This window comes from Mizuhopecten yessoensis, unplaced genomic scaffold, assembly GCF_002113885.1.
Source record: "Mizuhopecten yessoensis strain PY_sf001 unplaced genomic scaffold, ASM211388v2 scaffold3667, whole genome shotgun sequence".
Taxonomy (NCBI): domain Eukaryota; kingdom Metazoa; phylum Mollusca; class Bivalvia; order Pectinida; family Pectinidae; genus Mizuhopecten; species Mizuhopecten yessoensis.
In genome coordinates, this window is record NW_018405159.1 from 117,301 (window position 1) to 130,140 (window position 12,840).

The 12,840-nt window shown below is 39.6% G+C and overlaps 1 protein-coding gene across 1 annotated transcript; it reads left to right on the forward strand.

Annotated features, from left to right (window-relative positions):
• Positions 1-339: 339 nt before the first annotated feature.
• LOC110447909 (echinoderm microtubule-associated protein-like CG42247) lies at positions 340-11,762 on the forward strand. The gene is made up of 3 exons (XM_021493894.1): positions 340-612; positions 8,493-9,239; positions 9,748-11,762. Exons 1-3 carry the CDS (start codon positions 496-498, stop codon positions 10,492-10,494), a joined length of 1,611 nt encoding a protein of 536 aa, XP_021349569.1. The 5' UTR covers positions 340-495; the 3' UTR covers positions 10,495-11,762.
• Positions 11,763-12,840: the final 1,078 nt, after the last annotated feature.

The window sequence follows — 12,840 nt, forward strand, 5'->3', positions numbered from 1 at the left end:
GTGTCTTTTGGAGAACTGGTTCACACATCACATATCTGAACTGTTAACACTTTGCATGTAAACCTTAGAACGTCTTCTCCAATTAGTAGATAACGTGCCTGGATATACCTATAATAATTGAGATATCTTCGTTTCTAGCCAATTAAATCTAGCGAACATTGTACCTGATAATTAGCGTGTTTTCGTGCTTCCGTAAAGATGGCCCAAGGATACTTGTGGTCTGGACATATTTGTAGGCGTAAAACAAGTTTGCTCACCTGTGCACACACACACACCTGTGGCTGACTTACCCGGTTACCTGGTTACACACTTAATGATACCTGTGTGGTGTAGCCAAACACAGCAGCAGTCGTGAATTATTAACCCGTGGTTCTTAAAGCTTGCCCACCTGTACATTACCTATAATGAGCTGTACGTAGATACTCATTATAAATTCATACCAAGCCAGCGAGTGACCAGTGCAGCAGAGTACCTATACACTGACCACTTATATACATGTCTGACGTCGTGAGTGAACAGCAGTACGTTCTCGGACAGAAATCGCCCAGCACGGACGATAAGACAGAAAACAGGATGAAAGGAGAGCAACGTAACGGCTACCAGCACAGACCCGTAAGTGTTGATATACATGCATGCGATCCCCCATACCCTATCCTCGCCCCTACCGTGTACCCCTCCCTAAATGCCAGCCCCACCCAAATGAATTGTAATTTAGTATACTTTATAGTGATATAACATAATGCGATTTGATTGTCTGTATAGGAATTGGGTTGGATTTTAGGGTTTCATCTCCAAGAAAACAAATGTAGGTAGTTAGGATTGTTTCATATACATAGACTAGTATTAAACAATGCGATGATTGACATTTTGTCGTTAATTATGTCAATAATAGCTGGTTATAACCAATTATTCAACAATATAAAGTCAATAATAGATGATAAAGCTATTTAAAAGTAAAACCTGATAAAAATATCTTCTTCTTTTTTACCTTTTCAGAGACCAAATAAATGGTTTAGGGTCGGCATTTCATGATAAGTGTCCGTCCGTTTGTCGAACTTGATGTCTGTCTCTACATGTATAAAGTCCGTCCGTATATCCACAGTCCACATGTCTGTCTGAACATCTATCGAAACATTTAAGTAATCCGGAGAATTTCCATTAGATAATTGATAATGTCCTCCTATTAAAGTTGGGATTTCCAGTCTGTTGAAATAACCGTTCAGAAGGCGCGTAATATTACATCAAATGAGTATATGTCTGCCCTTATGCTAAGCGACCCCCACCCACCTTGAATCAAAGAGACTAATAAGTGATTGGTAATATTGAATTTCAATGTAGTCGATTAAACTGAAAATCGTGTTTTCCTCTAAGGAATCCGTATATGTACATATATTAATGTTAGTCAATATCCATTATCAAATTGTTTTAATTTCACTTCAAAGAGTAAACCTCGTTATACTGTCACCTCATGTTGACGTTCTAAAGGCATTTGGTGATAAATTGAGGGAAATGTGTAAAGGAAAAGGAGAAAATGGACCTCTCAAATATGTTGGCGGTAGGCAAGGTGGCAAGTGGAGAAAAGGGCATTAAATCGAGGTTTTACTTTTTAGAATGACTATATAAAATATATATACAATGAATCATTGGGTCGAGTCTACATATCGTACTGTACTCGTTTTAAATATTGTAATGGTGGCCGGTTCCTTTAAGTTATAATTAGTGCATCTCTTCATCGTTTTATCAAAAAAAACTACATCAAGACAAAATTCTGAAACATAAATATCTATCAATGTCAAGATACACTTCCAAATAAAGTATATTTTCAATCTTTATCCTTCTAGACACTTTCTTTTGTCCCTTTTGACCAATACTACTTGGACATAACCATATTGTTAGCCGTAAGGAGGCACGGTAGTCTAATGGTAGGACGCCGGGCTCGTGACCGAAGGGTTACGGGTTCAAGTAACGGCACGGCACTGTGTTGTATCTTTAGCAAGATACTTTACTTCGCTTGTACCAGTCTACTCAGCTGTAAATGAGTACAAGGTTGGGCAGTGCTAGAATTGTTGAATGCTAGCTGTGAGCGCCAAAATGGCAGCACCGGCTGTTTTTTCCCCCACCAGGGAGTTGAGAAGATATTGGCTGGTTGTAAAGGCCCTATAACCACGGATAATAATATGTGAACCGCTTTGAGACGACCTACGAACTAGGTTGTGATAAAGCGGTATATAAGAACCTCGAATTATTATTATTATTAAGTACATCACCGGATCTCAATTCGTTCATCGTACGAGGATCAAAGGTTTATGAAAACTTAGATTGCGTACCACTTCCCGTTTATAAATAAAACAGGTTTTTCTTCGGCAAATCATGAAAAACATTTATATTGTAAGAAAATACACAACCCCTCTCCCTGCCTTTGTACTTTTCTTTGTAGCAATCAGTATGCACGTTTAGGTATACCAATAAATATGGGTTTTTTTGTTATACCAATAATGATTTTTTTTCCGTTATAGCAATAAGTATGTCCTTTAAGTCATAGCAGTAAGTGTGCACTTTTCTTCCTACAAAACAAGGCGCAGAAAAGAGAAAACATAAAAAAATACGCAAAGCACCTAAAAATAATTTCTCGCTAATAATTCAAGATGAGTTTCCGTCAACGGTCAGTTTTTCAAGTCACGATTTTTCTTGTCGTTATAAATGAGAAACAACGGCACACTAAAATATGTATAGTATGATAGATTTAACAACAATACTTCATTTGGACATTCTTTGAAATGTCAGATCGATGCGCTGTAAACTGCGTCAGGGTCATAATCAAAGGTTTTCAGCTCTCTCTCTGGTCAGTATCACTGATGTAAATAACAGGGTCAAAGATGACCTGGTCCCGTATTCATGAAACCGTTCTCATGCTCAAGCATGGATTCCGTGCTCAAGCTATCTTTCTTGTAACCCATCTAAATCATGCCCGGGCGCACAGGGACCTGAGAACTTGTTACAGCTATAGTTGGACCTAAACTAAGGTGTTCAATGTGAAATTACCCTGAACACCTTAGCTTCAGCAATATCTCTTATTGAAAAATCTTAAGTTTTGGAATTTCCTTAAGTTAAGGAATGTTGATGAAAGTGGATCAGAGAGGTAATTGTTTCGGTGACGGGTACGATGCTAACCTCTACCGTTTCTCTCTAGAGAGTCAACGTCTAAAACTAAACACTCACCCTCAAAATGTCAAATATAGCCAAGACAAAATCATAAACATTTCTAAAAGAAGGGGTGTTGTCTTGATGTGTAACACATAGTTATATATATTTATCTCAAATTTGGTTAAAATGCTCTCTCATTTCCCCCCTGGTTTCCTTAGTGTTTCCTGATGTCCTAATTGGTCATATACGTCGCTTTTGTCCTCTTTGACGGTAAGTCCGTTGTCAGTATGATGTGGCCGGAGGGAGTGTCCTGCTATAGTGTCCAGACTATGACATTGCAATGAAATTGCTCTTTAAAGGGGTTAGGGTCCTATGGTTGGTGCTGCTCCTCAACTCCCTGTGCTATAGTACTGCTATACAAATCCCTGTGCTATAGTACTGCTCGACAATCCCCTGTGCTATAGTACTGCTCGACAATCCTATGTGCTATACTAGTACTGCTCCACACCTCCCTGTGCTATATTACTGCTCTACAAGCCCCCGTGCTATAGTACTGCTCCACAATCCCATCTGCTATACTAGCACTGCTCCACAATCTCCTGTGCTATAGTACTGCTCCACAAGCCCATCTGCTATACTAGTACTGCTCCACAATCTCCTGTGATATAGTACATCTCCACAATCCCAGCTGCTATACTAGTACTGCTCCACAATCTCCTGTGCTATAGTACTGCTCCACAAATCCCTGTGCTATAGTACTGCTCCACAAATCCCTGTGCTATAGTACTGCTCCACACCTCCCTGTGCTATATTACTGCTCTACAAGCCCCCGTGCTATAGTACTGCTCCACAATCCCTGTGCTATATTACTGCTCTACAAGCCCCCGTGCTATAGTACTGCTCCACAATCCCTGTGCTATATTACTGCTCTACAAGCCCCCGTGCTATAGTACTGCTCCACAATCCCTGTGCTATATTACTGCTCTACAAGCCCCCGTGCTATAGTACTGCTCCACAATCCCTGTGCTATATTACTGCTCTACAAGCCCCTGTGCTATAGTACTGCTCCACACCTCCCTGTGCTATAGTACTGCTCCAAAATCCCATGTGCTAAAGTACTACTCCACAATCCCCTGTGATATAGTACATCTCCACAATCCCATCTGCTGTACTAGTCCTGCTCCACAATCCCCTGTGCTATACTAGTACTGCTCCACACCTCCCTGTGCTATATTACTGCTCTACAAGCCCCTGTGCTATAGTACTGCTCCACAAGCCCATCTGCTATACTAGTACTGCTCCACAATCCACTGTGCTATAGTACATCTCCACAATCCCATCTGCTATACTAGGACTGCTCCACAATCTCCTGTGATATAGTACATCTGCACAATCCCATCTGCTATACTAGTAATGCTCCACAATCTCCTGTGCTATAGTACATCTTCACAATCCCATCTGCTATACTAGTACTGCTCCACAACTCCCTGTGCTATATTACTGCTCTACAAGCCCCTGTGCTATAGTACTGCTCCACAATCCCTGTGCTATATTACTGCTCTACAAGCCCCTGTCCTATAGTATGCTCCACAATTCAATGTGTTATAGTATGCTCTACAATTCTTTGTGTTATAGTACTGCTCCACAAGCCCCCGTGTTATAGTACTGCTCCACGTTCCCCCGTGTTATAGTACTGCTCCACAAGCCCCCGTGTTATAGTACTCTGTGAGAGCGAGAGTGTGGGTAATGAAACTGTAAAAGAACTTGAACTTGACTTGAACTTGTAAACGTACGATCGTACAAGGCGTCTAACGGGAGACAGTAGTAATTGGCCTTCGGATATATTAGCAGTCACCAAGCTACTATCACATATATAAAGCAAATTAATAAGTGACGTATATTCCATGCATTTAAGAAGGTTATGGTATATACCATAATTGAAGTTGACATTTAACCGAGAATCGATTTGAATTCCTAAAACGTTTAATAATACTCTGAACACACCAGTTAAGGTCCAAACATAGCTTCACTGTAACAGATTATCAGGTATCTGCGATCTAGAATGTGTAGCAGTGCTAGACGTACTGAGTCGATCGTAGAGTTCGGAGAGTCCAGGGTTCGAGTCCCGGTTTGGCTGTACATTGTTACAAGAAGATCTAGTTACGACATTTTTTTGTGTGTTTTAAATTTGTTTTGAATGGTGACGTCTTCTTTTATGACTAGCTATGTCGTATGATCGCGGAACATTCCATGTTTACATAATTCTAATAATAGTCATAACTCGGTACCCGGAGTTTCCCGAAATAAACTGGGTAACGACAACATCCTTTCGATTCTTTAAACGTTCAGGTCAAAAAAACGAATTATATGTGTATACAGTTTACAAAATAAATGAAGGACCAGTTATAATGTTGTGAAAGAAACACGTGTACAATTCAATATTAAACATGAATGGCCTTCCCATTGTTGTCGACGTTACAGAAAACCGCGCCAAACGCCAACACATAATTTAACTTCTCCCAGAGGTGATGTTTAATTCAGTGACATCATGTTCTCAAGTACTTGTTAATTCTCTGCGTAAGACGTTGTAAATCATATTGGTTAGGAGGTCAGTATATTTCGTGCGGACATTGGTCATTCCGAAACACAGGTAATACTTACCAGGGTCAATACCTATTAGATCGGGTTAATAAAACAAAGTGAAAACTAGAATTAATGACGTTTTCTTTGTCATTAAAATTAAACAAGATTCAGAATAATGTTGTCCATCAATTAAATAAAAAAGTAAATAACAAAATAAAAGTAATTTAGTTTAAATTGGTGAGGGCAATTTCAATTGGAATATTAGAAGCTAGTGAAAATATTTGGGATATATTCCGTGTCCAGTCTCAAAGTCTCTTTCATTTGTTTCATAATCAGTTTATGCTGATGCAACAAAACATTCACAATTTGCTAAAACTTTGAACCTTTTACGCAACTCACTTTTCAAAGTTGATGGAAAAACTAAGTAAAATATCAACAAACATTCCATTTTAATGACAGATATCCCAGCAAGCAACAAGACACATATAATGACTATAGGGTTTATAGTTTTACAGAAGAAGTCATCAGAACTTTTTGCACTGTTAAAGTTATTCTGATAACCTAAGGAACTCGTACATATATAATTATCGTTGCTTTATACCCTAATTTCTTCAGAAAACCACCCACTGATGCATTCAACACATTTGATTCTTTTACCATAGTAGGTGAAGGTCAATCGTTCATAGAAATTTGACCCTTCACCCCAGCTTCAGGACAAATATAATGACTTTAAGTCTCATGGTCTTATAGAAATAGTTTTAATAAATGTTGATACGCACGTCGCACCATCAGATAAGCTCACATGACTCTCAGCATCCTCGCGTACAGGTACACAGCGTTAAAGATACACGTGTGTATTGTTTACAACACAATTCCAATCAGCGCAACTCGATCGCCACTGCACAGGGGATCGATACCGCTAATACTGACCAACAGGTGAGTCTGCCAGGTGATGAGCCAGGTACGATTGTCTGTGTATTAATCAACACAATACCATCGATCGCCCACCTGTATATTTACCTGCGTGTCTACCTGGACATATCCAGCCATCACTTATTCATACGATCGTATTAAAATCTGGTCTCCTAGCGACACTCAAATATTTCGACACGTAATTGTGTGTACTATTCTCCGCAGTATCCTTACCTGTTTGTAACAATTCAGGTATAACGGCTGCTACCGTCACAGTTATTTACATGGTAATTTATTTATTGTTCGATAAGTTATGTGAACAATATACTTGTAACAGGAGAAGAAAAATGCACAGCCAGACTGGGATTCGGACCCGGGACCTCCGAACTCTAGACAGGCGTTAACGTCAACTCATCGTCAGCAAGCAACCCAGTCCAGTTCCGCTACATTATAAATAAGTAAACAGATAACTCAAAGAATCTATTTCCTAGAGGGAAAAAAATAAAGAGTTCAAAACTGATTCTGAAGTATCATGAAAACTTCAAATCCAACAATCTTAATCTAAATGTTATCATGTTACCGTTAAAAATATCATATGAAAATGTTTAAAATTTCAGTTTCTCAAGATAAACATTAACGTTTTCGTTTCCTTGTATGATGGGTTTCTAGACACAAAAAATCCGCTGACCCTGTTGCAGCTTAGAGAGAGTACACATAAAACACGGAAATCTATGACATTGTATTAAACATGAAAAGTTGCTTCAACATTTATGGCTTGAATTTCATACACGTGAAAACGTCAAGAAAATGTCCAAAAAAAATGTTCCAAATACGGTTTGGAATTCAGTCACGTCAAGTGAATACTTGAAATCGTATTACCGGAAACGTGGTTTACATCGGTTTCAGGGGAACAGTATATTTTTGCGATCAACCGATAAATTCTCGATGGCGATCCTGATCGTTCTTAACTGTTAAAAGAATAATTCAATAAAATCTAATCTATGCGCGTACACAGTGGCACTGAAAATTGATTTGAATGAATCAAGCCTATAGAGTGATCTATAATTCATTGACCGTATTTCTTGATCAGTTTAAGATATGTTTTTGCTATTATTCAGTATTCTAAAGCTTTATTACCATTCGTTTCTTGATGCGTTACAACAAAAAGAGATACACGGTATATATACACCACAAGGTCAAATGTATTATTTAGTAAACAAAAATATACAGTGCGATTAATCCAAGGGGCACAGGATAATAGTCTTTGTCTGGAAGAATGCAGTGATAAAAAAAACTTTCAAATTTGTCCAAATGAACTAACTTTGCCCCTTTTCAATGTCACAGGGTCAAACACGTTAATACATATTGTAAATAATTTTCCGAATGAAGCCAGTAGCATGCTTGTAAAGAAGTTTATTTAAAAGAATGACCTCGATCTACTTTCAAGGCTTCATGGGTCAAATGTGTTAAGACCTTCAAGCTAATTCTTCTGAATAACCAAGAGGTATACATCGGGTAGCGATATTTATCAAGTCTCATGTTTGAATGAAGGCTATCAAGCTTGCTTCCATGAATGAGTTAAACCCACTTAAAAGGCAACGAGGGTCAAATGTGTTAAAACATGTTAAAACGATTTCTTATGAATAACCAAGAGTCATAGACTCATGATATAGGGCCAAAAGCATGCTGTCTATTTAGGGAACGAAATGAACTAGACCAACTTTAAAGGATGCAGGACTAAAGTCAGTTGAGTAATGGTGTACGTTTCGACTATTTAGTGAGACTTTAAAGTTTTGTTTTTAGTGACGCTATGGTGTCATGTTCCCTAAGTTACTTTTTTTCTGTTTCCCTAGGAATCGCCCGGCAGTGACAGTGATGGTTACATCCAACAGCCTACGATTCGAAATCAATCGAACACCAAACAGGCTCCCGTGCGCCGTTCCCAGCCACAACCCTACGCCAGCGCGCGCTACGAGAGGTATGAGGGGGACCCGCCAACACTACAAGACCGCGAGATGAAAGGACGCGCCAATCTCGTCAAGTTCTTTAAAGATGACGACCGTCTACACAGGGGCGTGACCGTCTCCATCAACGACCGCCAGTTCAAGTCGATAGAAAGTCTGTGTGAATATCTCAACAAGAAAATCGACACCAAAATGGGGGTCCGACACATTTTCAATCTCAAAACCAAGAAAGAAGTGAAGTCTGTCAAGGAGCTGGAGCGAGGTGACATCTGCATCGTGTCGAGTTCCCAGCGTTTCAAGAAAGATGTGATAATGTATAACTTGTTGATGGACCAGCCAATCAGTCCCACCAAGAGCCTCACTACCAACAGTCACAGGTCGTCACGTGAGCAGGGCCGAGCCACTCACGAGCGTGCGCAGTTCAACGACTCCAGGACTTCAAACTCCACGGCAACCAACAAGCAAGTCACCTTCACCATTATCAGTAACACGGACCGCTACAGCAAGGAGAAAATGATCCTGAATCCTAACACAACACAGCCGTTCGAACGGATCCTCGAAGATATGGGGACCATGCTCCAGCTTAAGTACCCGCCAGCAACCGGCATCTTCTCCTCCAGAAAACCCTATCAACAGGTTCGTTTTGTAGTTCTTCTAAAGTCTTTACCGACATTTTGTCGCAAGAATAGCGCTACAGTGCTAATGTTGACTGTTTGAAATCTGCGACTTTAGGTAAAAATTCTTGCATCTTGTAACTTGTATCTTGACATAACGACATAGGTTATCTGTGTATGCTATTCATCTTGACCAAACACTAAAGGACTGACCTTCTTTTTGACGGCGTATACGGTAGTATGAACGCAGCTGGCAACGAACATATTTCTTGGTGCGCGTTAGAGTCCGAGTTTACTAGTATGGCTATATATCACGCTACACGAAATCAGGATTAAAGTATAGCTGAAATTGCATGGACACGTTATATGTTGTTGTTTTTTAATGTCACATATCTGCCTGATGACATTACTGTCATCGTATCTACCATGTGACATCATAGCTACGGTGTGCTATGATATCTACTTTGTGAATTGTTATTTTGTGACTGTTGATTGACTTCTAATAGCGAATTGCTTTCCATGTGTTTCAGATTTACAGCTTCTCACAGCTCAACAGAGAGGTCAAGGTTAACGACTGTTTGTTCGTGTGCGGGAAGGAGAGATATCCGGAAGAGCTTGGAGTAACTGATACTAACGAAGAAAGCTTTTCGGAACAAGAACCAGAATCGGAACCTGTAAGAAAAAGTAAGAAGGGACCACCCGTAAACAAAATAACGCCTCTAAAACGACGGAACGAGCCATCCACCGACTTGAATCAGAAAGAAAACGTCAGTCCTCCACGCGGTAGAGCGGGAAAGGAACCAAAGAAAGCGAACAAGACACCAATATACGAAGCTGAGCCACGCCGACAGCCGACCAAGGGAAACAAGACGTCTCGCTACGAGGAGGATAACGAGTACTCTAATCAATCGAGGTACGGGGGAGATGAAAGCAAGAAGCCAGCAAGAACATCAAGGCAGCAAGATCAACCGCAGCCGAGAAAGCCGAACAAGTCATCGCCGCGATACGAGGAGGACGAACAGCGGAAACCTAACAAGAACTTTCAGCAACAGAAGCAGCAGCCAGAACATGGACGACCGAACGGACACACTAGGTTCGAGGACGAGGAAGACGAGTTTGACCGGTCACGTGGGAGCGATCTGAAAGACGACGGTGTGGAGAGGGAGCAGAACGGTGAACCCAGCAGTGAGGAGGAGGATGACGAGGATGATGAGACGCCATATCCGCAAACGTCACGCACCAGAAAGCAAGAAAGGATGGAGACGCCAGAGTACTGATTTCAATGACGTCACTTCTATTGTAACGATATCATAGCCAGCTTAATTTCTCATTATGTCACAATAAAATGCGTTTTTATATCGTGACGTCAAAATCAAATGATCTATATAAATACGTTTTGATTCGTCGTTTGGCCAGTTGTATAGTGCCCGGATGTTATAACGCCATGCATTGATGTGATACAGTCGCACCCTGGGGACGTATCCAGACTTTCTTAGGCTATATTCTAGAACTGTTATTTGGAAAGGACAACCTGAAATAACATCGATATGCAGAATTTCTAATCAAATGCGACGATGTCTTCTTATTGCTACCAATATCCCGGAGACCGATACTGTATTTGTTTCTAGTTTAATCTTTGTTTTTTGGCGTTCAATTGGCTAGAAGAGAAGCTCGTCTATCAAAATAGAACTCCAACATTTAAACAATGGAAATAAATCGTGTTTTCCTGAAGCGTATTCAATTTCTCGGGGTTAATCATTAAGAGTCATTTGAAATTCAGTCTCGTAACTAAAAACGTGTATGTTTTAGCTTTCTTTGTTGAGATTCAATCTTTCTTCACGACCTATCATCATGGAAAAAAATAAACCTCAACAGAAGGTAAAAGCACGTTAATTAAACAGGTGAGCGCATAACTCCTCACGGGATGTTTTCGTAGAAAAAATACTTTAATAATGTTTAAAATACACATGGATTGTCGTCGTTGGTGACCTTTATAAATAGTTTCGTTCCCGGGAGGAGTTAGAATGCGTTACTTGTATTCATGGTTCAATCATGTTAATTATGACGTCATTGCTATTATGATGTCATATCTTGGCATCACGAGTGGATAATGACAAAAAAACTGCTAACGTTTGTGATCACAGTATATATAAAAAATATACACAGGATATGTAAATAGTTTATTTATTTATTTGATCTATTTTATTTTCCAATTCTGTAATATAAGCAAACATTCACAGAAAATTTTACGATTAATTAATTTCATTATTTTTTGCTCAATCGGGAAACGTCGGCATTTTCCGTAAACGAGTATTTTCTTGTTTACGGAGAGTGCCGACGGTGTCCGATTGATTTCATGCTAAGAAACGGAAAGTATCTGGTCTAATTGTTGTAATCTTTGTGGTGAAAAATATTTGTGTGTTATTAAGTTATCGCTGTTTGTCGTTGATATCATACCGTTATGTAACTATGGAGATTGTATAAAAAGTCCTATCGTCATTGTTATTTTTATGATGTTATATACCAATTAAACGTTTAATACAGAACAAATACACATCGAATTGTTTTTTTTTTTACTTTACCATAAAAAATACAGGTATGAATATTTAGATCAAATTAAAGACTTATCTACTACGTGATAGATTGCTAGCAACATGCTTTTTCTGTATTTAACGGTAAACAACAGGACGATAACCAAAACGCTTACCCTTCCATAACACCTGGTTCAAACCTCTGCCTTTCCTGTTTCGGGATTTCGTCCGTGCACGTGTGAAGCTATTTTGTTCTGTTTTATTTCCAAAAGATCTGACCTCTAATAAATACCTGATAATTAGCAAAGCATACCAATATCCGGATATTGGTTTGGTTTGGTTTAATTTTGTTTAACGTCCTATTAACAGCTAAGGTCATTTAAGGACGTGCCTCCATGTGTGTAGTACTAGTGTATGCGTGCTTGCGTGTGTGTATGCAGGAGACATGGTATGTTGGTGTGCCTGCCTCCTTATGATCTGATGCCGACTTTATAGTGCTATCTCACCGAAGGCACCAAGCACAGCCTTCCGCCCGGTCACATTATACTGACAACGGGTGAACCATCTGTTGTCATTCTGCTTATTGCTGAACGTTAAGCAGGGAATAATAACTACGTGTACCATTTTTTTCCGGCCTGGGGACAGAACCCATTGCCTTCTTCACCTGGGCGAACGCTCAACGATCAAGCCAAAAATTATGTGTTGCCAAGCAAGGCGCTAGGAAATAAAAGGTAAAAAGTAGTTAGAAAGATAAAAAAACGAAAATATTGCAATGGGCGCAGTAGATTTATTTTGGTCGCTTTTGTGTCCCCAAATAGAGGACAACAAAGCATAATCCCCAATTCTGCAGGGAGGTCACACATTAGTCGCCTCCTACGAATAAAGGTAATTTTGTTGGTAAGTTCTACAATCTACCACACACGGTAAAATAGAAGGAGCGATGATTTATACCGCTCCTATCCTTATACACATCTTAGATTGCATTTTACAAGCACATGTACCTAAATGTACAATATATATCGCAGACATGGCTGACTGGTACTTTTATTATAAAACGTTAAGTCAATGTTGCAAATAATATACATAGGCAAT